This window comes from Bombina bombina, chromosome 1 (assembly GCF_027579735.1).
Source record: "Bombina bombina isolate aBomBom1 chromosome 1, aBomBom1.pri, whole genome shotgun sequence".
Lineage (NCBI taxonomy): Eukaryota > Metazoa > Chordata > Amphibia > Anura > Bombinatoridae > Bombina > Bombina bombina.
In genome coordinates, this window is record NC_069499.1 from 12,455,262 (window position 1) to 12,483,087 (window position 27,826).

A 27,826-nucleotide genomic window follows, 5' to 3' on the forward strand; every position below is an offset into this window, starting at 1 on the left:
CATCCTTCCATACCGTGAAAGCTGTCTTCCTGCCTGGACAGCTAGAGGTGCAGGTAAGTGCCTTTTGGCTTCTGGGATCTAAAAGGAGGCTGGCACGTTAAGGGTTAACCATGACACTGAGGCAAAGGGGTTAACTCATAGCTCTTAAAGGGCTGCACCATTATGGGACTTATATCCTGCATACAGGATCATTTTTTTTATGGCAGAGGCAGGCACTGTCATTGTGACAGGAGACTGGGGTTAACTTCCTTTATGGATAGGAATATTAACCCCATAACATGTTGGCATTAATTTTATTAGAAACCTTGTGAGACATAATTGGTTTAGACGTTTGTTATCGCATTCATTGCGCTATTACGCTATTACTCTATTGCGCTTCTTAACGCCACAGGAAGCAACTCCATGTCAGGCTTCTTTTCCGGTCTGAAGCGTACGCGCTCTATCATAGTGCGGACGCAGCTTTAAGACCGGTGTTGTGTCCCACGTATTCCGCTCGATTGTAACATAGCAGATTTTCAACTATACGCTGAAGTGAGCTCAGAGTCTCTCACCGAGATCGTTCATCGATCCATCTGATGATCGCAGGAGCAGGTAGGCACCTCAGTCTTAAGGCTGAGGTGTAGAGGGGCTGATTCATATATTTGTCATATAAAATACACATTTGACTGGAATTTCTGTGGGACCATTATTCTCGCTAGAGCCACAGGGGGCATGTTGTTTGCTGTCGTTCCCTTAAAGGGACAGTACATTTTATTTTTTATATCTTTTTTTTTTTTCTGCATTATGGAACAGGTTGCTGTTTTCTTGGACATATGCCCAATCTGTGTAGATAACCCAATTGTGCCGCCCCTGCCCTTTTGTTCCCCATGTATAGTGAGAACTTTAAATAATAAAGATAGACTCTTTGTTTCTGAGCCAACAGTCTCTCAGGATGATGCTGTTCAGGCAATGTCACAGTTTTCTCCTCAGTCGTCCCAGGCCTTAATGGCGTCACATGTAGTGCCCTGCGGTTCCTCTCATTCTCCTGGGGGGAGTTTATTTGCAAGCAGAGATTGCGGCCCAGGTATCTACTGCGGCATTGGTTGCCATTCCCATGCTACAGGTAAAAACGCAAGAGGAAATATAAAGATTCAGATAGAAAGGTTTCTGTTCCAGGTTCTGCTACTCAAGTTGCCCTTTTTCATAAGTCTGATGAGGAAGATACGTCGGTAGCCTCTGAGGGTGAAATCTTAGATTCGAACAGTATAATGCCTTCATCTGATGCTGAAGTTGTATCCCTCAGATTTAAGCTTGAACACCTCTGTGTACTGTTAAAGGAGGTTTTGGCTACTCTTGATGACTCAGATTCTCTTATCATTGCCAACCCTAGGAAATCTGATAAGCTTAAGAAATACTTTGAATTTCCTTCCTAGGTGGAGGTCTTTCCCTTTGCTAAACCGTGCCACAGAGATTATAGCAAAGGAATGGGACAGGCCTGGGATTTATTTTCCCCGTCTCCTGTCTTTAAGAAGATGTTTCCTGTTGCTGACTCCATTAAGAGAACTACTATTCCTATTGAGGACAGCTGCTCCATTAAGGACCCAATGGACAAAAAGCTGGAGGCTTATTTGAAGAAAATGTATGTTCATCAAGGTCTCCAATGGCAACCTGCATTGTGTATTGCCACTGTGACAAGTGCTGCAGCCTATTGGTTTGTTGCCTTGTCTGAGTCACTTCAGGTAGACTCTCCTTTAAAGGAAATCCAAGATAGGATTAAAGCTCTTAAGTGGGCCAATTCCTTTATTACTGACGCTTCCTTGCAGGTCATTAAATTGGGGGCCAAAATATCTGGTTTTGCTGTTCTAGTGCGCAGAGCATTGTGGTTGAAATCTTGGTCAGCTGAGGCAAAGAGCACCACAGCTAAGCTGGTAAAGTGAAGGTCCATTTTAATGAATTAGTGCCCGGTGTTTAATAATCCTATTAAAAACAAGGGCACTTTAATTCATCAAAATTGACATTTCAATGTTTTCTTCAAAAACTTACCTTTTAATCCTGAATTCCGCTCCAGCGATTTCCCCCGGCCGTCAGAAGCCTCTACAGACGTCAGAAATGACGAATCAGGCATCCTCCAATCACAGCTCCCCCCCCAGGGGAATCTTGGCCTGATATAATGCGACCCGTGAAGACGGCTTGCACGGGTGGAGGAAGTGCTGGAGCAGCTGCCAGGATTAAAAGGTAAGTTTTTGAAGAAAACAGTGAAATGTCAATTTTGATTAAAGTGTTTTTAATAGGATTATTAAACACCGGGCACTAATCATCATCCAAATGGACCTTCACTTTAAGTATCACTTCCCTACTCCCAAACCCCAGTCATTCTCTTTGTCTTGGTGCATGGAGGAGGTAACGTTTTGGTGTCTGATTATTTCACTTCAATCAAGATATTATTATTTTAGGAAGCCAGAGTAGATTTACTCTGATCTTCCCGTTCAAGATTGGGTCTAGCCGTACTCCACGTCAGCCTCTTCAGTAGGGCAGTGGTGGCTTTAGAGCAGTTAGGAACTTGTGGAGTGGGCGCCACTGCATTTTCCTAACCTGTTGCTGCCCTGGTATAGAAAGCCAGGGTAGGCTTACTCTGTTCTTTCTTTTTTCCACAGGTCCCCCCTGTAAGTAGATGCATCCTTCCATACCGTGAAAGCTGTCTTCCTGCCTGGACAGCTAGAGGTGCAGGTAAGTGCCTTTTGGCTTCTGGGATCTAAAAGGAGGCTGGCACGTTAAGGGTTAACCATGACACTGAGGCAAAGGGGTTAACTCATAGCTCTTAAAGGGCTGCACCATTATGGGACTTATATCCTGCATACAGGATCATTTTTTTTATGGCAGAGGCAGGCACTGTCATTGTGACAGGAGACTGGGGTTAACTTCCTTTATGGATAGGAATATTAACCCCATAACATGTTGGCATTAATTTTATTAGAAACCTTGTGAGACATAATTGGTTTAGACGTTTGTTATCGCATTCATTGCGCTATTACGCTATTACTCTATTGCGCTTCTTAACGCCACAGGAAGCAACTCCATGTCAGGCTTCTTTTCCGGTCTGAAGCGTACGCGCTCTATCATAGTGCGGACGCAGCTTTAAGACCGGTGTTGTGTCCCACGTATTCCGCTCGATTGTAACATAGCAGATTTTCAACTATACGCTGAAGTGAGCTCAGAGTCTCTCACCGAGATCGTTCATCGATCCATCTGATGATCGCAGGAGCAGGTAGGCACCTCAGTCTTAAGGCTGAGGTGTAGAGGGGCTGATTCATATATTTGTCATATAAAATACACATTTGACTGGAATTTCTGTGGGACCATTATTCTCGCTAGAGCCACAGGGGGCATGTTGTTTGCTGTCGTTCCCTTAAAGGGACAGTACATTTTATTTTTTATATCTTTTTTTTTTTTCTGCATTATGGAACAGGTTGCTGTTTTCTTGGACATATGCCCAATCTGTGTAGATAACCCAATTGTGCCGCCCCTGCCCTTTTGTTCCCCATGTATAGTGAGAACTTTAAATAATAAAGATAGACTCTTTGTTTCTGAGCCAACAGTCTCTCAGGATGATGCTGTTCAGGCAATGTCACAGTTTTCTCCTCAGTCGTCCCAGGCCTTAATGGCGTCACATGTAGTGCCCTGCGGTTCCTCTCATTCTCCTGGGGGGAGTTTATTTGCAAGCAGAGATTGCGGCCCAGGTATCTACTGCGGCATTGGTTGCCATTCCCATGCTACAGGTAAAAACGCAAGAGGAAATATAAAGATTCAGATAGAAAGGTTTCTGTTCCAGGTTCTGCTACTCAAGTTGCCCTTTTTCATAAGTCTGATGAGGAAGATACGTCGGTAGCCTCTGAGGGTGAAATCTTAGATTCGAACAGTATAATGCCTTCATCTGATGCTGAAGTTGTATCCCTCAGATTTAAGCTTGAACACCTCTGTGTACTGTTAAAGGAGGTTTTGGCTACTCTTGATGACTCAGATTCTCTTATCATTGCCAACCCTAGGAAATCTGATAAGCTTAAGAAATACTTTGAATTTCCTTCCTAGGTGGAGGTCTTTCCCTTTGCTAAACCGTGCCACAGAGATTATAGCAAAGGAATGGGACAGGCCTGGGATTTATTTTCCCCGTCTCCTGTCTTTAAGAAGATGTTTCCTGTTGCTGACTCCATTAAGAGAACTACTATTCCTATTGAGGACAGCTGCTCCATTAAGGACCCAATGGACAAAAAGCTGGAGGCTTATTTGAAGAAAATGTATGTTCATCAAGGTCTCCAATGGCAACCTGCATTGTGTATTGCCACTGTGACAAGTGCTGCAGCCTATTGGTTTGTTGCCTTGTCTGAGTCACTTCAGGTAGACTCTCCTTTAAAGGAAATCCAAGATAGGATTAAAGCTCTTAAGTGGGCCAATTCCTTTATTACTGACGCTTCCTTGCAGGTCATTAAATTGGGGGCCAAAATATCTGGTTTTGCTGTTCTAGTGCGCAGAGCATTGTGGTTGAAATCTTGGTCAGCTGATGTTTCCTCTAAGTTTAAGCTTCTGGCGATTTGCTTACAAGGGTAAGACCCTTGAATGGGATATTTCATATTTTACAAATTGATTTCTGAGTCTCTCTCTTGGTTTATCTGCCCATTCTCATAACTGCTTATTTTGATCTTCTAATATTGATATTATTTGTATACTTGTATAAGCCCTTTTTCACCATTATATTATGCACAGTCATAAACATAATATTATTTCTATATTAATATTGAATTGATATAGCTTATCAATCAATATAAGTTCAAGATTCCTTCTAATCCTGAGCATTTTTCTAGGAACTTGTTCTATAATTTTTATCTAAACTAATGTTTTTAGCTTGATTATCTCGCAATACCACCTTTTTGCTTTGGTGGGGGCGTAGCCTATCGTGGACTGGATCTTGGTACCCGATTGGCTATGTCCTTAAAGTGTGAGCTGGATTGTTTCCTCTGTATCCTATGACTAAGCGCTGGTAGAGGCACTTCTTCCTAGACCCCTGCATGTATATTCCTAGACCCCTGCATGTATATTCTATGCATTTTTAATCTTTGTCCAAATAAAGATTAACTTTTTTAACTCCCTCTATAGTGCTCAGGTTCCCGTTTTTTCTAAAACCTTGTTTGGACCCGGACTGACAGAAATTATTTCTGATATTACGGATGGAAAAGGGCCTTTCCTCCCACAAGACAAGAAGAATAGACCGAAAGGACGTCAGAGTAATTTTCGTTCCTTTCGTAAATTCCAGTGGAAAGTCTTCCCCTTCCTCTTCCAAGCAGGAACAGGCCAAGTCTTCTTGGAAGCCCTCCCAGTCTTGGAACAAGGGGAAGCAATCAAAGAAACCTGCAGCTGACTCTAAATTAGCATGAAGGATTTGTCCCCGATCCGGGATCGGATCTAGTCGGGGGCAGACTATCTCCGTTTTCTCAAGCCTAGATACGAGATGTCCCAGATGTGGATATAGTATCCCAGGGTTACAAATTGAATTGGAATTCAAGACCTTTCTTCCCATGGGGCAGGTTCCACTATCTCAAGATTATCTATAGACTAGATAAAAAAAAAAAAAAAAAGGCGTTCTTGAAATGAGTTCAGGATCTTTCTTCCCTGGGAGTGATTGTTCCAGTTCAGGAACATGGTCTAGGTTTCTATTCCAATCTGTTCGTGGTTCCCAAAAAAGAGGGAACTTTCCGACCTATTTTAGACCTGAAATGTCTAAACAAGTTCTAGACAAACACTTTCAGTTTGTGGCTCTTCCGTTTGCCCTTGCCACAGCTCCCAGAATTTTCTCAAAGGTTCTGGGGGCTCTCTTGGCAGTGATCTGGTCCCAGGGAATTGCAGTGGCGCCCAACCTGGATGGTCTATTGGTTCAGGCGCCATCTTTTCAACAAGCAAGATATTGCACAGAGATCTTGTCTTTTCTACATTCTCACGGTTGGAAAGTGAATCTGGAAAAGAGCTTCCTTGTTCCAGCTACAAGGGTAGTCTTCTTAGGGACTATAATAGATTCCCTATCAATGAAAATTTTTTCTGATGAAGGTCAGAAGAGCCAAAATCCTTTCATCTTGCCTCTCTCTACAGTCTACTGCTCGACCATGAGTGGCTCAGTGTATGGAGGTAATCTGTCTGATGATGGCTTTCATGGACATCATTCCTTTGCTTAATTCCATTTGTGAATGCTACAGTTGTGCATGCTCAGACAATGGAAGGGGGATTCTGTCTCAGAGGATAGATTTAGACCAGTTGACAAGAGGCTATCTCCCGTGGGGGTTTTCTTAGGAACATCTGTCTAAGGGCACATGCTTTCGGAGACCTTCTTGGGTGATTGTGACCACGGACGCCAGCCTGCTGGGCTGAGGAGCAGTCTGGGACTCGTTAAAGGTGCAGGGACTTTGGACTCGGGAGGAGTCTGCTCTCCCTATGAACATCCTGGAGTTGAGAATGATATACAATGCTCTGATGGCTTGGCCTCAGTTGTCCTTAGCCCAGTTTATCAGGTTCCAGTCAAACAACATAACCTCAGTGACATACATCAACCACCAGGGAGGAACTCAGAGTTTCTTAGCCATGAAGGAGGTGTCTCGGATTATTCAGTGGGCGGAAGCTCATAATTGCTGTCTGCCATCCACATTCCAGGAGTAGACAACTGGGAAGCGGATTTCCTGAGCAGACAGACTTTTCATCCTGGGGAGTGGGAACTCAATCAGGAGGTGTTCTCCAACTTAACCCTCGAATGGGGGTGCCAGAGTTGGATCTGATAGCGTCTCAGCAAAATGCTAAGCTTCCAAGGTACGGGTCAAGAGATCCATAGGCCGCTCTGATAGATGCTCTGGCGGTTACTAGGGATTTCAGACTGGCATACCTGTTTGATTTGAGCAATGACTTGTGAAACGAGAGCAAACAGGAGAGAGCATCAGTGACTTTAATTGCCCCTGCGTGGCCTCGCAGGATCTGGTATGCAGACCTAGTGGAGATGTTGTCTCTCCCACCGTGGAGACTGCCTCTAAGGACCTGCTGACTCATGGTCCCTTCTTTCATCCAAATCTTGTTTCTCTGAAGCTGACTGCTTGAAGATTTAACGCTTAGTTCTGTCTAAGCATGGTTTCTGAGTCGGTCATTGAGATCATGATTCAGGCTCGCAAGCCTGTTACGAGAACGATTTATCATAAGATATGGCATAAATATCTTTATTGGTGTGAATCCAAGGGCTACTCTTGGAGTAGGATTCCTAGAATTTTGTCCTTTCTCCGGCACGGTCTGGAGAAAGGTTTGTCATTCATTACTCTGAAGGGTCAGATTTCTGCTTTATCTATTTTGCTGCATAAGCGTCTGGCGGATGTGCCAGATGTGCAATATTTTTGTCAGGCCTTGGTCAGAATCAGGCTTGTGTTTGTCTGTTGCTCCTCCTTGGAGCCTTAACCTTGTTCTTAAAGTTTTACAGCAGGCTCTGTTTGAGCCATTGCATTCCATAGATATTAAGTTGTAACGGTACCAACCGGATACCAAGGGTTAACACCAGGGAACAATGTCCTGCATAGGGAATCAGCAATTCACAACCCAGCCAGTTTTCAGGTTTTAAACAGAATGACTTTTATTAAGGCTCATATGCCCAGTATTTATGCAGGTCTGACCCCCCCCCCCCAGAAGGGGGGTTGAAAGAATGTTGTACATTAGATGGAGGGAACACGCCCTTTTACATGATACAATAGAATACCTTGCTCAAGCTGATAACAATTTAAACACAGACACACACTTGGCTTTCCTTATCATCTAGGGTCTGCTCTCTGAGGTTGATTAAACAATGGACTGTGTATCAATAACATTAATGACAGTGCACAATAGCTGAGGCTAAAGCTGAACACAGTTAACTCTTTCAGTGCTGACAGAAGGGTCTGTCACATCTACATAGCACAATATACAGCCTATAGACAACCTTTCTTATGTTATAGTCCAGAAGTGGCTAGGTTTGCCACAATGCTCCCCCAGAACCAAGCCGGCATACACAGTCTGATCCCAACGGATCGGCTTGGGGATGTCCGGGGCAACAACTTTCGGCTCAAGTAAGCTACGGGGTGTTCTCCGCCATCTGCTCCAACTTGGCTCAGTACTGCCCCCACCCCAAACATGGAAGCGTCTCTTCCCGGAGGGACTGGGCTTGGGTAGTCACAGGGTTAACATCAGCGGGATCCATGGGAGCATAGGCAGAAACAAGGGGGGCCAAGTCATTTCCAAGGAGAACATCAGCAGGTAAGTCCTTCTTGACCCCCACATTCACAAGTCTAGCGCCCACTCCCCAATCCAAATGTACCCTGGCAACGGGTAGGCGGAACACAGTGCCCCCTGCTACCCTCACAGCCACAGTGTCTCCAGTGTGCTGTTTCTCAGGCACCAAGTTCTCTTGAAGCAAGGTCATGGTAGCACCAGTATCCCGTAGACAACTGACCTCCTTCCCATTCACTTTAACCCGTTGCCGGTTATTCCGGTGGGCAGCTTGCACGGGGTCTGCTTCATGTAGGCTGCCCCAGCATTCTGGCGCCTCTACGTAGTGGGCCACAGGCTGATGATTATGTGGGATTCCGCCAGCGGGTCTTCTCCAGGACTGTGCTTGATTCGCTGCGTTTAGGGGACACTCTGGTCTTTTGTGCCCTAGTTGCTTACATCCAAAGCACCGAATAGGTTGTGAGTAGCCCCGCGAATTGAACCGGGCTCTCTGAGGGTAGTTCGTGGCCGGAGGCCGTGTGGTATAGCGGTGCGCCGGGGGTTGGTAACTGGCAGCTGCTGGGGTGACTGGGGGTCTGTACTCCACTCTAGCAGTGGGCAATCGGTATACTGCTCCCCCTGCCCCTCGTACTGCCACGGATCCGCCAGTGGGTGCTGTATCCGGCACCAAATGGGGAGCTATCAGGGTTAAAGTAGCTCCCGAATCCCGAAGTCCCTGGACCGACATCACCTCATGCAGAATTCCCAGGGGTTCCTCGGCTTGGGTGCTCAACACCTCATGAGCGGCTGGCTCCGTTTGGTAATGGTGAGCAGCCGCCCTTGGGGCCAGGTTCTGTCTGACCTGGTTCCAAGCTTGTCTGCTCCGATTTTGGGTGCACTCACGTGCCATATGTCCCCACTGCTTGCAGGTGTGGCATTGTATATTAGCCCGTCCGTTGTTAGGCTGTAGTCCATGGTGCCTCCTGGCATCAAAATGCTGGTCTGCTAATCTGGCTGCTTCGGTTAAGGTGAGGGGTTTTCGATCTCTCACCCATTCTTGGGCTTCTGGGGACAAGCCGTTAAAGAATTGCTCCAACAGCATCAGTTGTCGCAATTCTTCCATGGTGGTAGCTTGGCTGGCCTGTATCCACCCCTGAGATGCTTGATCCAGCTTGTGGGCCCACTCTGCATGTGAATCTCTTTCTGGCTTGCGCAAGCCTCTAAACTTGCGCCGGTATGCCTCTGAGGTAATGGCATATCTTTCCAAGATCGCTCTCTTCACTTTAGCGTAATCCTTGCTGTCCTCCCTGGGTACAGCGCGATACGCTTCCGCTGCTCTACCAGCTAGCTTGCCTGCTAGCACCGGCACCCATACGGACTGCTCCAAATCATGTAACTCACACAGTCTCTCAAAATCCTGTAAATACCCATCGATCTCATCCTTCTCCTCACAAAACATTTTAAATGCATGGTATGGGATTTTGGGTCTTACTGGGTTGCTGAGTGCGTCCAAAATGGATTCTGCTCGGGAGGATGCATTCCGCGGACTGTGTGCCATCACGTACTCCTGCACATCTGCCATTACCACGGATAGCATATCCCGTGGTACAGGTTGGGGTAAAAATTCCAGCCTGGTCCTCATTTCCCTCTGGTATAGGGTCTCCTCCATGGCTGCTGGAGGCGTAGCGCTGCGAGCTCTGTCTCCCTCCATCAGCTCAGCAATTAATATAGCCTTGGGTTTGCTGCTGCCTATCTTTCCCCTGGCTTCTAGCAGTTCCTTTAACGTTTGTCTCTTTAGCTTAGAATAATCCATCTCCATTCACTTTGGTCCCTGGTACTCCTTCCATCTTAGTCAGTATTGTAGTAATCCCCCTCTTCCTGAGGTTACTGGCTTGTGTAGTTGCTCTTCTGGGCGATAAGGTTCATTCCGTCGCTTGCCACCAATTGAAACGGTACCAACAGGAAACCAAGGGTTAACACCAGGGAACAATGTCCTGCATAGGGAATCAGCAATTCACAACCCAGCCAGTTTTCAGGTTTTAAACAGAATGACTTTTATTAAGGCTCATATGCCCAGTATTTATGCAGGTCTGACCCCCCCCCCCAGAAGGGGGGTTGAAAGAATGTTGTACATTAGATGGAGGGAACACGCCCTTTTACATGATACAATAGAATACCTTGCTCAAGCTGATAACAATTTAAACACAGACACACACTTGGCTTTCCTTATCATCTAGGGTCTGCTCTCTGAGGTTGATTAAACAATGGACTGTGTATCAATAACATTAATGACAGTGCACAATAGCTGAGGCTAAAGCTGAACACAGTTAACTCTTTCAGTGCTGACAGAAGGGTCTGTCACATCTACATAGCACAATATACAGCCTATAGACAACCTTTCTTATGTTATAGTCCAGAAGTGGCTAGGTTTGCCACATAAGTTATCTTGGAAGTTTTTTTTTGTTTCTTTTTGCTATCTCTTCTGCTCGGAGAGTCTCGGAACTCTCAGCTTTGCAGTATGATTCGTCTTATCTTTCTCCAACATAGGTGTGTCCGGTCCACGGCGTCATCCTTACTTGTGGGATATTCTCTTCCCCAACAGGAAATGGCAAAGAGCCCAGCAAAGCTGGTCACATGATCCCTCCTAGGCTCCGCCTACCCCAGTCATTCTCTTTGCCGTTGTACAGGCAACATCTCCACGGAGATGGCTTAGAGTTTTTTAGTGTTTAACTGTAGTTTTTCATTATTCAATCAAGAGTTTGTTATTTTCAAATAGTGCTGGTACGTACTATTTACTCAGAAACAGAAAAGAGATGAAGAATTCTGTTTGTATGAGGAAAATGATTTTAGCAACCGTAACTAAAATCCATGGCTGTTCCACACAGGACTGTTGAGAGCATTAACTTCAGTTGGGGGAACAGTTTGCAGTCTTTGCTGCTTGAGGTATGACACATTCTAACAAGACGATGTAATGCTGGAAGCTGTCATTTTCCCTATGGGATCCGGTAAGCCATGTTTATTACGATTGTAAATAAGGGCTTCACAAGGGCTTATTTAGACTGTAGACATTTTTTGGGCTAAATCGATTGATATTAACACTTATTTAGCCTTGAGGAATCATTTATTCTGGGTATTTTGATATAATAATATCGGCAGGCACTGTTTTAGACACCTTATTCTTTAGGGGCTTTCCCAAAGCATAGGCAGAGTCTCATTTTCGCGCCGGTGTTGCGCACTTGTTTTTGAGAGGCATGGCATGCAGTCGCATGTGAGAGGAGCTCTGATACTTATAAAAGACTTCTGAAGGCATCATTTGGTATCGTATTCCCCTTGGGTTTGGTTGGGTCTCAGCAAAGCAGATACCAGGGACTGTAAAGGGGTTAAAGCTTAAAACGGCTCCGGTTCCGTTATTTTAAGGGTTAAAGCTTCCAAATTTGGTGTGCAATATTTTCAAGGCTTTAAGACACTGTGGTGAAAGTTTGGTGAATTTTGAACAATTCCTTCATGTTTTTTCGCAATTGCAGTAATAAAGTGTGTTCAGTTTAAAATTTAAAGTGACAGTAACGGTTTTATTTCAAAACGTTTTTTGTACTTTCTTATCAAGTTTATGCCTGTTTAACATGTCTGAACTACCAGATAGACTGTGTTCTGAATGTGGGGAAGCCAGAATTCCTATTCATTTAAATAAATGTGATTTATGTGATAATGACAATGATGCCCAAGATGATTCCTCAACTGAGGGGAGTAAGCATGGTACTGCATCATTCCCTCCTTCGTCTACACGAGTCTTGCCCACTCAGGAGGCCCCTAGTACATCTAGCGCGCCAATACTCCTTACTATGCAACAATTAACGGCTGTAATGGATAATTCTGTCAAAAACATTTTAGCCAAAATGAACCCTGTTCAGCGTAAGCGTGGATGCTCTGTTTTAGTTACTGAAGAGCATGACGACGCTGATATTAATATCTCTGAAGGGCCCCTAACCCAGAGGTGCCGGGGCTCCCAGAAGCTTTTCCTATACCCAAGCGGGTGGCGGACATTGTTAATAAAGAATGGGAAAGGCCCGGTATTCCTTTCGTCCCTCCCCCCATATTTAAAAAATTGTTTCCTATGGTCGACCCCAGAAAGGACTTATGGCAGTCAGTCCCCAAGGTCGAGGGAGCGGTTTCTACTTTAAACAAACGCACCACCATTCCCATAGAGGATAGTTGTGCTTTCAAAGATCCTATGGATAAAAAATTAGAAGGTTTGCTTAAAAAGATGTTTGTTCAGCAGGGTTACCTTCTACAACCCATTTCATGCATTGTCCCTGTCACTACAGCCGCATATTTCTGGTTTGATGAACTGATTAAGGTGCTCGATAGTGACTCGCCTCCTTATGAGGAGATTATGGACAGAGTCAATGCTCTCAAATTGGCTAATTCTTTCACTCTTGACGCCTCTTTGCAATTGGCTAAGTTAACGGCTAAGAATTCTGGGTTTGCTATTGTGGCGCGCAGAGCGCTTTGGTTGAAATCTTGGTCGGCTGATGCGTCTTCCAAGAACAAGCTACTAAACATTCCTTTCAAGGGGAAAACGCTGTTTGGTCCTGACTTGAAAGAGATTATCTCTGATATCACTGGGGGTAAGGGCCATGCCCTTCCTCAGGATCGGCCTTTCAAGGCAAAAAATAGACCTAATTTTCGTCCCTTTCGTAAAAACGGACCAGCCCAAGGTGCTACGTCCTCTAAGCAAGAAGGTAATACTTCTCAGGCCAAGCCAGCTTGGAGACCAATGCAAGGCTGGAACAAGGGAAAGCAGGCAAAGAAACCTGCCACTGCTACCAAGACAGCATGAAATATCGGCCCCCGATCCGGGACCGGATCTGGTGGGGGGCAGACTCTCTCTCTTCGCTCAGGCTTGGGCAAGAGATGTTCTGGATCCTTGGGCGCTAGAAATAGTCTCCCAGGGTTATCTTCTGGAATTCAAGGGACTTCCCCCAAGGGGAAGGTTCCACAGGTCTCAGTTGTCTTCAGACCACATAAAAAGACAGGCGTTCTTACTTTGCGTAGAAGACCTGTTAAAAATGGGAGTGATTCATCCTGTTCCATTGAGAGAACAAGGGATGGGGTTCTACTCCAATCTGTTCATAGTTCCCAAAAAAGAGGGAACATTCAGACCAATCCTAGATCTCAAGATCTTAAACAAATTTCTCAAGGTCCCATCTTTCAAGATGGAAACCATTCGAACTATCCTTCCTTCCATCCAGGAAGGTCAATTCATGACCACGGTGGATTTAAAGGATGCGTATCTACATATTCCTATCCACAAGGAACATCATCGGTTCCTAAGGTTTGCATTCCTGGACAAACATTACCAGTTCGTGGCGCTTCCTTTCGGATTAGCCACTGCTCCAAGGATTTTCACAAAGGTACTAGGGTCCCTTCTAGCTGTGCTAAGACCAAGGGGCATTGCAGTAGTACCTTACCTGGACGACATTCTGATTCAAGCGTCGTCCCTCCCTCGAGCAAAGGCTCACACGGACATCGTCCTGGCCTTTCTCAGATCGCACGGCTGGAAAGTGAACGTGGAAAAGAGTTCTCTATCCCCGTCAACAAGGGTTCCCTTCTTGGGAACAATTATAGACTCCTCAGAAATGAGGATTTTTCTAACAGAGGCCAGAAAGACAAAGCTCCTGGACTCTTGTCGAATACTTCATTCCGTTCCTCTTCCTTCCGTAGCTCAGTGCATGGAGGTGATCGGGTTGATGGTAGCGGCAATGGACATAGTTCCTTTTGCGCGCATTCATCTAAGACCGTTACAACTGTGCATGCTCAGTCAGTGGAATGGGGACTATACAGACTTGTCTCCAAAGATACAAGTAAATCAGAGGACCAGAGACTCACTCCGTTGGTGGCTGTCCCTGGACAACCTGTCACGAGGGATGACATTCCACAGACCAGAGTGGGTCATTGTCACGACCGACGCCAGTCTGATGGGCTGGGGCGCGGTCTGGGAATCCCTGAAAGCTCAGGGTCTTTGGTCTCGGGAAGAATCTCTTCTACCGATAAATATTCTGGAACTGAGAGCGATATTCAATGCTCTCAAGGCTTGGCCTCAGCTAGCGAGGACCAAGTTCATACGGTTTCAATCAGACAACATGACGACTGTTGCGTATATCAACCATCAGGGGGGAACAAGGAGTTCCCTAGCGATGGAAGAAGTGACCAAGATCATTCTATGGGCGGAGTCTCACTCCTGCCACCTGTCTGCTATCCACATCCCGGGAGTGGAAAATTGGGAAGCGGATTTTCTGAGTCGTCAGACATTGCATCCGGGGGAGTGGGAACTCCATCCGGAAATCTTTGCCCAAGTCACTCAACTTTGGGGCATTCCAGACATGGATCTGATGGCCTCTCGTCAGAACTTCAAAGTTCCTTGCTACGGGTCCAGATCCAGGGATCCCAAAGCGGCTCTAGTGGATGCACTAGTAGCACCTTGGACCTTCAAACTAGCTTATGTGTTCCCGCCGTTTCCTCTCATCCCCAGGCTGGTAGCCAGGATCAATCAGGAGAGGGCGTCGGTGATCTTGATAGCTCCTGCGTGGCCACGCAGGACTTGGTATGCAGATCTGGTGAATATGTCATCGGCTCCACCTTGGAAGCTACCTTTGAGACGAGACCTTCTTGTTCAGGGTCCGTTCGAACATCCGAATCTGGTTTCACTCCAGCTGACTGCTTGGAGATTGAACGCTTGATTTTATCGAAGCGAGGTTTCTCAGATTCTGTTATCGATACTCTTGTTCAGGCCAGAAAGCCTGTAACTAGAAAGATTTACCATAAAATTTGGAAAAAATATATCTGTTGGTGTGAATCTAAAGGATTCCCTTGGGACAAGGTTAAGATTCCTAGGATTCTATCCTTCCTTCAAGAAGGATTGGAAAAAGGATTATCGGCAAGTTCCCTGAAGGGACAGATTTCTGCCTTGTCGGTGTTACTTCACAAAAAACTGGCAGCTGTGCCAGATGTTCAAGCCTTTGTTCAGGCTCTGGTTAGAATCAAGCCTGTTTACAAACCTTTGACTCCTCCTTGGAGTCTCAATTTAGTTCTTTCAGTTCTTCAGGGGGTTCCGTTTGAACCCTTACATTCCGTTGATATTAAGTTATTATCTTGGAAAGTTTTGTTTTTGGTTGCAATTTCTTCTGCTAGAAGAGTTTCAGAATTATCTGCTCTGCAGTGTTCTTCTCCTTATCTGGTGTTCCATGCAGATAAGGTGGTTTTGCGTACTAAACCTGGTTTTCTTCCAAAAGTTGTTTCTAACAAAAACATTAACCAGGAGATAGTTGTACCTTCTCTGTGTCCGAAACCAGTTTCAAAGAAGGAACGCTTGTTGCACAATTTGGATGTTGTTCGCGCTCTAAAATTCTATTTAGATGCTACAAAGGATTTTAGACAAACATCTTCCCTGTTTGTTGTTTATTCAGGTAAAAGGAGAGGTCAAAAAGCAACTTCTACCTCTCTCTCTTTTTGGATTAAAAGCATCATCAGATTGGCTTACGAGACTGCCGGACGGCAGCCTCCCGAAAGAATCACGGCTCATTCCACTAGGGCTGTGGCTTCCACATGGGCCTTCAAGAACGAGGCTTCTGTTGATCAGATATGTAGGGCAGCGACTTGGTCTTCACTGCACACTTTTACCAAATTTTACAAGTTTGATACTTTTGCTTCTTCTGAGGCTATTTTTGGGAGAAAGGTTTTGCAAGCCGTGGTGCCTTCCATTTAGGTGACCTGATTTGCTCCCTCCCTTCATCCGTGTCCTAAAGCTTTGGTATTGGTTCCCACAAGTAAGGATGACGCCGTGGACCGGACACACCTATGTTGGAGAAAACAGAATTTATGTTTACCTGATAAATTTCTTTCTCCAACGGTGTGTCCGGTCCACGGCCCGCCCTGGTTTTTTAATCAGGTCTGATAATTTATTTTCTTTAACTACAGTCACCACGGTACCATATGGTTTCTCCTATGCTATTATTCCTCCTTAACGTCGGTCGAATGACTGGGGTAGGCGGAGCCTAGGAGGGATCATGTGACCAGCTTTGCTGGGCTCTTTGCCATTTCCTGTTGGGGAAGAGAATATCCCACAAGTAAGGATGACGCCGTGGACCGGACACACCGTTGGAGAAAGAAATTTATCAGGTAAACATAAATTCTGTTTTCATGCCGATAAGGCGGTTCTTCGTACTAGGGTAGGTTTCCTTCCTAAAGTGGTTTCAGACAGAAATATTAATCAGGAAATTATTGTTCCTTCTCTCTGTCCTAATCCTTCTCACAAAGAACGTTTGTTGCACAACTTGGATGTTGTACGTGCTTTAAAGGGACAGTCTAGTATAAATTAAACTTTCATTATTCAGATAGGACTTTTAATTTTAATCAACTTTCCAATTTACTTTTATCATCAAATTTGCTTTTTTTCTCTTGGTATTTTTAGTTTAAACTAAATATAGGTAGGCTCATATGCTAATTTCTAAGCCTTTGAGGGCTGCCTCTTATCACAGGCTTTTTAAATCTCTTTTTAACACAAAGAGAAAGTACACATGGGCCATATAGATAACGCTGTGTTCAGGCACAGGGGGTTATTTAAGATTTAGCACAAAAAAATGCTAAATTTAAGACAATAGATAATAAACAGTCACAGTCATGTGATCAGGGGGCTGGAAGAAGGTTCCTAGATACAAGGTAATCACAGAGGCAAAAAGTATATTAATATAACTGACATAAGGAGCAGTCTGCAGAGGCTTAGATACAAGGTAATCACAGAGGTAAAAAGTATATTAATATAACTGACATAAGGAGCAGTCTGCAGAGGCTTAGATACAAGGTAATCACAGAGGTAAAAAGTATATTAATATAACTGTGTTGGTTATGCAAAACTGGGGAATGGGTAATAAAGGGATTATCTATCTTTTAAAACAATAACAATTCTATGGTAGACTGTCCCTTTAAATTTGTTATTTACAGGCTACTAAGGATTTTCGCCAGTCTTCTGCCATGTTTGTTTCTCTGGGAAACGTAAAGGTCAGAAAGCTACTGCTACTTCTCTTTCTCTCTGGTTGAGAAGTATAATTCGTTTTGCTTATGACACTGCTGGACAGCAGCCTCCTGAGAGAATTACGGCTCATTCCACTAGGGCTGTCTCCTCTTCTTGGGCTTTCAAAAATGAAGCTTCTGTGGAACAGATTTGCAAGACTGCAACTTAGTCTTCTCTGCGTACTTTTTCCAAATTTGATACTTTTGCTTCGGCTGAGGCTTCTTTTGGGAGAAAGGTTCTTCAAGCGGCGATGCCTTCTGTTTAGGACTGCCTGTCTTTTGGTTCCCAACAGTAAACGATGAAGCAGTGGACTCACCATATCTTAGGAAAGAAAACAAAAATTTATGCTTACCTGATAAATTTCTCCCAATATGGTGAGTCCACGGCCCCGCCCTTTATTTCAAGACACTTATTTTTGTCTAAACGTCAGGCACCTTTGCACCTTGTGTTACTCCTTTTTTCTCCATTTACCTTCGGTCGCATGACTGGGGTTTGTGGGTAGGGGAGTGATACTTAAAGGGACCTATAACACCTTCTAAAAATTGTTTGAACGAACTTATACTTACTAATAATTACAAACTAAGCATTAACCCCTATCCTTGATGCTCAGTTTACCCCAAACAGTTCAAGAAGAGCATCTTCAATCAGACTGCTGATCCGGTGCTTGGCAATGCTATGTATGCTGCCATGTTGTAACGCACGTTGCTCACAGGCACAGCAGTCAGGTGATGTGCATGGCAGATAATTGTATAAATAAAGTTAAGAGGATTATCAGAATGCTCCCTCACTGTGGTGCTAATTGAGTGCTGTATAAACATCATATGTGCCTCATATTTAAATAAACATTCAGTTTGTCCATTCATTGTTTTAAAATCAAAGCAATCAAAACTTTCTGCGTTAGAAATACTTCTGCACTATTGAGTGCACAGCTAGAGGAATGTTTGTTTTAGCCAATAGCAGGCTACACAGGGAGGAGGGGGAGAGGCATGCTCCGTGGGGAGAAGGCAGGCAGCTGAATAACGCTGTATTTACATTATACTAGAGGATTTATGCACTGTGTAAGCATCTTTTTAATTTCTAGTCCGTAAAATGTAAATACAGCGTTATTCAGCTGCCTGCCTTCTCCCCACGGAGCATGCCTCTCCCCCTCCTCCCTGTGTAGCCTGCTATTGGCTAAAACAAACATTCCTCTAGCTGTGCACTCAATAGTGCAGAAGTATTTCTAACGCAGAAAGTTTTGATTGCTTTGATTTTAAAACAATGAATGGACAAACTGAATGTTTATTTAAATATGAGGCACATATGATGTTTATACAGCACTCAATTAGCACCACAGTGAGGGAGCATTCTGATAATCCTCTTAACTTTATTTATACAATTATCTGCCATGCACATCACCTGACTGCTGTGCCTGTGAGCAACGTGCGTTACAAATAGCAGCATTGAGCTCAGCATCACCATTCTGTTTGACAACACTCTTCTTGAATATACTGGGGGTAAGCTTCACAGACTGCCTAAAAATCCTTTTTTACTAGATTTGGAGTACATTTCTGAATTAAAAGTAGAAGTTAATTTGCAGCAGGTGTTAAGTGTCCCTTTAACCCCTTAATGACCGCAGCACTTTTCCATTTTCTGTCCGTTTGGGACCAAGGCTATTTTTACATTTCTGCGGTGTTTGTGTTTAGCTGTAATTTTCCTCTTACTCATTTACTGTACCCACACATATTATATACTTATTTACTGTACCCACACATATTATATACCGTTTTTCTCGCCATTAAATGGACTTTCTAAAGATACCATTATTTTCATCATATCTTATCATTTACTATAAAAAAAAATATAAAATATGAGGAAAAAATCGAAAAAAACCACACTTTTTCTAACTTTGACCCCCAAAATCTGTTACACATCTACAACCACTAAAAAACACCCATGCTAAATAGTTTCAAAATTTTGTCCTGAGTTTAGAAATACCCAATGTTTACATGTTCTTTGCTTTTTTTGTAACTTATAGGGCCATAAATACACTTTGCTATTTCCAAACCATTTTTTTTCAAAATTAGCGCTAGTTACATTGGAACACTGATATCTTTCAGGAATCTCTGAATATCCCTTGGCATGTATATATATTTTTTTAGTAGACAACCCAAAGTATTGATCTAGGCCCATTTTGGTATATTTCATGCCACCATTTCACCGCCAAATGCGATCAAATACAAAAAATCGTTCACTTTTTTACAAATTTTTTACAAACTTTTGGTTTCTCACTGAAATTATTTGCAAACCGCTTGAGCAATTATGGCATAAATGGTTGTAAATTCTTCTCTGGGATCCCCTTTGTTCAGAAATAGCAGACATATATGGCTTTAGCATTGCTTTTTGGTAATTAGAAGGCCGCTAAATGCCACTGCGCACCACACGTGTATTATGCCCAGCAATGAAAGGGTTAATTAGGGAGCATGTAGGGAGCATTTTGGGGTAATTTTAGCTTTAGTGTAGTGTAGTAGACAACCCCAACTATTGATCTAGGCCCATTTTGGTATATTTCACCGCCAAATGCAATCAAATAAAAAAAAAAAGTTAACTTTTTCACAATTTTAGGTTTCTCACTGAAATCATTTACAAACAGCTTGTGCAATTATGGCACAAATGGTTGTAAATGCTTCTCTGGGATCCCCTTTGTTCAGAAATAGCAGACATATATGACTTTGGCGATGCTTTTTGGTAATTAGAAGGCCGCTAAATGCTGCTGCGCATCACGCGTGTATTATGTCTAGCAGTGAAGGGGTTAATTATGTAGCTTGTAGGGAGCTTGCAGGGTTAATTTTAGCTTTAGTGTAGAGCTCAGCCTCCCACCTGAAACATCAGACCCCCTGATGCCTCCCAAATAGCTCTCTTCCCTCCCCCACCCCACAATTGTCCCCGCCATCTTAAGTACTGGCAGAAACTCTGCCAGTACTAAAATAAAAGGTATATTTGGGCTTTTTTGAGTTTTTTTTTATAGCATATTTACATATGCTGCTGTGTAGGATCCCCCCTTAGCCCCCAACCTCACAGATCCCCCACCAAACAGCTCTCTAACCCTCCCCCTCTGCCTTAATGGGCGCCATCTTGGGTACTGGCAGCTGTCTGCCAGTACCCAGTTTAGAACAAAAATGTGCTTTTTTTTAAGAAAAATCCCTTTTTCTGTAGTGTAGCTCCCCCCACACCCAAGAACAACCCCCCACCCCTCCAAGATCCCTTTTACTGAAGTTTATTATTTTTAAAATTTTTCCCTTTTCCCCCACAGTTACAATCAAATTTTCTGTAGTATAGCGGTTCCCACCCGCTCCCGCCCCGTGCACGCGCCCGCCCGCCACCCTCTGTGCACGCGCGCGCGCCCGTGCGCTCCCCCGTCAGCTCCGGCCCCGATCCCGCCCCCCTCCACCTTATACGGCCCATCGATGGCCGCCCACCCGCCTCCCAAGTCAGCTCCCACCCACCAACGTTACCGGCCACCGATGTCCGGTGCAGAGAGGGCCACAGAGTGGCTCTCTCTGCATCGGATGGCCATGCAGGGTTATTGCAGGATGCCTCCATATCGAGGCATCACTGCAATAACCGGAAAGCAGCTGGAAGCGAGCAGGATCGCTTCCAGCTGCTTTCCACACCGAGGACGTGCAGGGTACGTTCTCAGGCATTAACTGCCTTTTTTTTGAGGACGTACCCTGCACGTCCTTGGTCGTTAAGGGGTTAACAGCTTGGCAGTGGTGCTCTTTGCCGCCTCCTGCTGGCCAGGAGTGATATTCCCAACAGTAAATGATGAAGCCGTGGACTCACCATATCCGGAAATAAATACATTTATCAGGTAAGTATAAATTAATTTTTTTTCTAACTTTGACCCCTAAAATCTTACTTACACATCTACAACCACTAAAAAACACCCATGCCAAATAGTTTGTAAATGTTGTCCTGATGGCACCGCAGCGGAAATCTCCCCTTATTGGGAATCTTCAGACTTTAATATTTAATACTGAATGAGGAGTGGTGCTAAATGAATACAAATTGTGGGAAAATAAACCCATAGAAAGGACTGCACTGTTAGAACTCTATGCCTAGACTATATTGGAGAGATCAAAAGAAGTAAAACATAACTTTTAATATAAAAATTAAAAATAGGGACCCAGTGTGTAACACTTTAAAGGGACAGTCTAGGCCAAATTAAACTTTCATGATTCAGATAGAGCATGTAATTTTAAACAATTTTCCAATTTACTTTTATCACCAATTTTGCTTTGTTCTCTTGGTATTCTTAGTTGAAAGCTTAACCTAGGAGGTTCATATGCTAATTTCTTAGACCTTGAAGCCCACCTCTTTCAGATTGCATTTTAACAGTTTTTCACCACTAGAGGGTGTTAGTTCACGTATTTCATATAGATAACACTGTGCTCGTGCACAAGAAGTTATCTGGGAGCAGGCACTGATTGGCTAAACTGCAAGTCTGTCAAAAGAACTGAAATAAGGGGGCAGTTAGCAGAGGCTTAGATACAAGGTAATAACAGAGGTAAAAAGTATATTAATATAACTGAGATAAGGGGCAGTCTGCAGAGGCTTAGATACAGGGTAATCACAGAGGTAAAAAGTATATTAATATAACTGAGATAAGGGGCAGTCCGCAGAGGCTTAGATACAAGGTAATCACAGAGGTAAAAAGTATATTAATATAACTGAGATAAGGAGCAGTCCGCAGAGGCTTAGATACAAGGTAATCACAGAGGTAAAAAGTATATTAATATAACTGAGATAAGGGGCAGTCTGCAGAGGCTTAGATACAGGGTAATCACAGAGGTAAAAAGTATATTAATATAACTGAGATAAGGAGCAGTCTGCAGAGGCTTAGATACAAGATAATCACAGAGGTTAAAAGTGTATTAATATAACTGAGATAAGGAGCAGTCTGCAGAGGCTTAGATACAGGGTAATCACACAGGTAAAAAGTATATTAATATAACTGCGTTGGTTATGCAAAACTGGGAAATGGGTAATAAAGGGATTATCTATCTTTTAAAACAATAACAATTCTGGTGTAGACTGTCCCTTTAAAAACAGACAAAAGAGCTACTGTTGGATATAATCCTGTTAGTATACTGGTGTTGCCTTTGAGTAGTGACTATGTAAAATAACGGGAGAATAGGCTGTGCGGTCAAATATAACTACTAGTTACAAATGAAAGCATAGGACACAGATCTATCATCGGGTTAAGAGGTGATTTTACACTGCTGGCCGGAAGTTTGCTAGCGACGGGCCGTCTCCCTGCAATGGCTCCCACCCACCAACGATCGGCTGCATCGGTGTGTAAAAAAAAAAAAAAAAGGTATTGCAGTGATGCCTCAATATCGAGGCATCACGGCAATACCTTGAAAGGATCGCTTCCACCGATTGAAATCTTGGTAGTTAACTGACATTTTTTGTACGACGTACCCTGTACGTCCTTGGTCATTAAGGGGTTAAAATGTATGCTCTGTCTGATCAAGAAAGAACAATTTGGGGTTTCATTTTCTTCTTATCTGGTACATTCCTTGTAGGTGGTCAGAAAGGGAAGTTGCTCAGTGTGGACGTGAGCCCGTGTCCCACCCAGCCGTGTCCTCTTGTGAAAGGCAGTACCTACTCCATCAATGTGACCTTCACCAGCGGTGAGCTCCTGTTTGCTGCCCTATCACTTCTGACCTCTGTATTTTGACCTGAATCTCATGCTTGGCATATTGTTCCTACAGATGAGGACAGTGTCTCCAGCAAGGCTTATGTGTACGGTGTTATTAAACAAATTCCTATCCCATTCGGCATCCCAGAACCCGATGGCTGCAAGAGTGGTGTAGAGTGTCCCATTAAGAATGGTCAGACGTACACCTACATTACCAAGATGCCCATCAAGACTGAGTACCCCTCTGTAAGTGCTCACTGCTTATTAACATCGGACAGTGAAAGAGTAATGCTCATCACCCACGTTCATTGTATGTTCTTTCTTCACAAAATACTATCTATGCAAAGATCACCCAGCACACGTCCTGATCCCCCCCCCTTGTGCACACACACGTCCTGCTCCCCCCCCCTTGTGCACACACACGTCCTGCCCCCCCCCCCCCCCCGTGCACACACACGTCCTGCTCCCCCCCCCTCCCGTGCACACACACGTCCTGCTCCCCCCCCCCCGTGCACACACACGTCCTGCTCCCCCCCCCTCCCGTGCACACACACGTCCTGCTCCCCCCCCCGTGCACACACACGTCCTGCTCCCCCCCCGTGCACACACACGTCCTGCTCCCCCCCCCGTGCACACACACGTCCTGCTCCTCCCCCCCCGTGCACACACACGTCCTGCTCCTCCCCCCCCGTGCACACACACGTCCTGCTCCTCCCCCCCCCGTGCACACACACGTCCTGCTCCTCCCCCCCCCGTGCACACACACACGTCCTGCTCCTCCCCCCCCCGTGCACACACGTCCTGCTCCTCCCCCCCCCCCCGTGCACACACACGTCCTGCTCCCCCCCCCCCCCGTGCACACACACGTCCTGCTCCTCCCCCCCCGTGCACACACACGTCCTGCTCCCCCCCCCCCCCGTGCACACACACGTCCTGCTTCCTCCCCCCCCGTGCACACACACGTCCTGCTCCTCCCCCCCCGTGCACACACACGTCCTGCTCCCCCCCCCCCGTGCACACACACGTCCTGCTCCCCCCCCCCCCGTGCACACACACGTCCTGCTCCCCCCCCCCCCGTGCACACACACGTCCTGCTCCCCCCCCCCCCCGTGCACACACACGTCCTGCTCCCCCCCCCCCCGTGCACACACACGTCCTGCTCCCCCCCCCCCCGTGCACACACACGTCCTGCTCCCCCCCCCCGTGCACACACACGTCCTGCTCCCCCCCCCCCCCCCGTGCACACACACGTCCTGCTCCCCCCCCCCCCCCCCGTGCACACACACGTCCTGCTCCCCCCCCCCCCGTGCACACACACGTCCTGCTCCCCCCCCCCCCCGTGCACACACACGTCCTGCTCCCCCCCCATGCACACACACGTCCTGCTCCCCCCCTTGTGCACACACACGTCCTGCTCCCCCCCCTTGTGCACACACACGTCCTGCTCCCCCCCCGTGCACACACACGTCCTGCTCCCCCCCCTGTGCACACACACCTTCTGCTCCATCCCCCCCCCTTGTGCACACACACGTCCTGCTCACTCCCCCCCCGTGCACACACACGTCCTGCTCCTCCCCCCCCCGTGCACACACACACGTCCTGCTCCTCCCCCCCCCCCGTGCACACACACGTCCTGCTCCTCCCCCCCCCCGTGCACACACACGTCCTGCTCCTCCCCCCCCCCCCGTGCACACACACGTCCTGCTCCCCCCCCCCCCGTGCACACACACGTCCTGCTCCTCCCCCCCCGTGCACACACACGTCCTGCTTCCTCCCCCCCCGTGCACACACACGTCCTGCTCCTCCCCCCCCGTGCACACACACGTCCTGCTCCTCCCCCCCGTGCACACACACGTCCTGCTCCCCCCCCCCGTGCACACACACGTCCTGCTCCCCCCCCCCCCCCGTGCACACACACGTCCTGCTCCCCCCCCATGCACACACACGTCCTGCTCCCTCCCCCTCCCTTGTGCGCACACACACGTCCTGCTCCCCCCCTTGTGCACACACACGTCCTGCTCCCTCCCCCCCCGTGCACACACACGTCCTGCTCCCCCCCGTGCACACACACGTTCTGCTCCCCCCCCTGTGCACACACACCTTCTGCTCCATCCCCCCCCCTTGTGCACACACACGTCCTGCTCACTCCCCCCCCGTGCACACACACGTCCTGCTCCCCCCCCCCCCGTGCACACACACGTCCTGCTCCCCCCCCCCCCCGTGCACACACACGTCCTGCTCCCCCCCCCGTGCACACACACGTCCTGCTCCCCCCCCCCCCCCGTGCACACACACGTCCTGCTCCCCCCCCGTGCACACACACGTTCTGCTCCCCCCCCTGTGCACACACACCTTCTGCTCCATCCCCCCCCCTTGTGCACACGCACGTCCTGCTCACTCCCCCCCCCTTGTGCACACGCACGTCCTGCTCACTCCCCCCCCGTGCACACGCACGTCCTGCTCCCCCCCCCCCCCCGTGCACACGCACGTCCTGCTCCCCCCCCCCGTGCACACGCACGTCCTGCTCCCCCCCCCCCCCGTGCACACACACGTCCTGCTCCCCCCCCGTGCACACACACGTTCTGCTCCCCCCCCGTGCACACCCACGTCCTGCTCCCCCCCCGTGCACACACACGTCCTGCTCCCCCCCCCGTGCACACACACGTTCTGCTCCCCCCCCCGTGCACACACACGTTCTGCTCCCCCCCCTGTGCACACGCACGTCCTGCTCCCCCCCCCGTGCACACGCACGTCCTGCTCCCCCCCCCCGTGCACACGCACGTCCTGCTCCCCCCCCCCCGTGCACACGCACGTCCTGCTCCCCCCCCTTGTGCACACGCACGTCCTGCTCCCTCCCCCCCCGTGCACACGCACGTTCTGCTCCCCCCCCCCTGTGCACACACACGTCCTGCTCCCTCCCCCCCCTTGTGCACACACACGTCCTGCTCCCTCCCCCCCCTTGTGCACACACACGTCCTGCTCCCTCCCCCCCCTTGTGCACACACACACACGTCCTGCTCCCTCCCTCCCCCTTGTGCACACACACGTCCTGCTCCCCCCCCCTTCCCTTGTGCACACACACGTCCTGCTCCCTCCCCCCCCCCCTTGTGCACACACACGTCCTGCTCCCTCCCCCCCCTTCCCTTGTGCACACACACGTCCTGCTCCCTCCCCCCCTTCCCTTGTGCACACACACGTCCTGCTCCCTCCCCCCCTTCCCTTGTGCACACACACGTCCTGCTCCCTCCCCCCCCCCCCTTGTGCACACACACGTCCTGCTCCCTCCCCCCCCCCCCCCCCTTGTGCACACACACGTCCTGCTCCCTCCCCCCCCCCCCCCCCTTGTGCACACACACGTCCTGCTCCCTCCCCCCCCCCTTGTGCACACACACGTCCTGCTCCCTCCCCCCCCCTTGTGCACACACACGTCCTGCTCCCTCCCCCCCCCCTTGTGCACACACACGTCCCGCTCCCCCCCCCCCCCCCCTTGTGCACACACACGTCCCGCTCCCTCCCTCCCCCTTGTGCACACATACGTCCTGTTCCCCCCCCCCCCCCTTGTGCACACATACGTCCTGTTCCCCCCCCCCCCTTGTGCACACATACGTCCTGTCCCCCCCCCCCCCCCCCCCCTTGTGCACACACACGTCCCGCTCCCTCCCCCCTCTTGTGCAGACTCTTATTGCTCCCCCTCCTTGACACACACACACTGGATGCCAAAGGGTGGGATCATAATCCCTTTTACCAACTATCATTGTTTTTTTTTGTTACAGATGAGGCTGATTGTGAGGTGGAAACTAAAAGATGACAACTCAAATAACCTGTTTTGTTGGGACATCCCGGTGGAGATCACTAATGGCTAAGCAGAAGATAACCACCTACCCCCCCAGTGATTCAGTGCTTTATACTCCATTCCTTGCGCCTTTTAGCTTTTCTGACTGCTGTGCAGTTATAACCTTTTCTCCTCTAAAACAATTAGAATTAGGGGGTTAGGACATTTTGGTTTTTATTTTAAATAAAAGATTGTTCCATTAATATAAGATTCTCTTTTACACTTAATAAATGAAAGTGCTCCTGTTTAATGTCTGTTGTGTTCAGTCTTGTGCGCTAAACAACTAGTCGAGTCTCTTGCGCTGGCGGAGTCTGTGCTCATGCAGTAGTCCAACTGAGAACATCTCTGCAAAACAATAAGCTTGTTGATAGAGCAGTAGTGCCACACAATGTCATGCTCTTGGTATCTTATGAATGGAATACAGCGGCACGCACAGGGGAGACTTGGCTCCGGTCTACTAGTAGGCTGTCATGAGCAGTGAGGTTTCCTTCCGTCACTTGATGTCCCTCAGATCATCCCAAAGCCTTCACAGCCTTCGCTAATGGCAAGTTTAAGCATTTTGTGCATCTCTTCATAGGATTCATAAGTCGGGAGACACAGCTGGTTAAAGCTAGAAAAGAATATACATGTTAGAAATACACAGGTGTAGGACATTTGGACGCAGTGATGCACATGCCAGAACAGAAGCAAAGTATTTGTAGGGATGCACATCTGTGTGCGTTGTACATAACGCAAGTGTAGGCTGGTCCATGTTGGAACTACTAAAGACCCATGACAGTTGTGTTCTACATGGTTGATGGAATTGGACTCTAGGGTGTATTTGCTGGCTATGAGTGGTATATATGTATTTTGGCCAAGGCTAATTAGAGCTGTGCCAATGACAGCAGGATTTAGGGGTAGATCTTCGAGGTGTACGCCTGCTACAGGCGGAGAGTGTGGGGAGTACACTTGGTTGAGGCTAGATTTAGATGGGCAAATGCACTGGGGCTCACATGATGGAGGATGTGCTATG

General features: G+C 47.2%; 2 protein-coding genes across 2 annotated transcripts in view; one reads left to right on the forward strand and one right to left on the reverse strand.

The window, feature by feature from the left end:
* Positions 1 to 27,064, forward strand: part of NPC2 (NPC intracellular cholesterol transporter 2) — a 28,604-nt gene extending 1,540 nt beyond the window's left edge. The window contains exons 2-4 of the mRNA XM_053697173.1: positions 22,867 to 22,974; positions 23,056 to 23,228; positions 26,756 to 27,064. Coding sequence (XP_053553148.1) covers positions 22,867 to 22,974; positions 23,056 to 23,228; positions 26,756 to 26,845 — 371 coding nt within the window. The 3' untranslated portion in view covers positions 26,846 to 27,064. The remainder of the gene's footprint in view (positions 1 to 22,866; positions 22,975 to 23,055; positions 23,229 to 26,755) is intronic.
* The window catches only part of AREL1 (apoptosis resistant E3 ubiquitin protein ligase 1), a 293,517-nt gene continuing 292,662 nt past the window's right edge, over positions 26,972 to 27,826 (reverse strand). Inside the window, exon 19 of the mRNA XM_053697183.1 lies at positions 26,972 to 27,424. Within this exon, the coding sequence (XP_053553158.1) occupies positions 27,322 to 27,424 (103 nt within the window). The 3' untranslated portion in view covers positions 26,972 to 27,321. The remainder of the gene's footprint in view (positions 27,425 to 27,826) is intronic.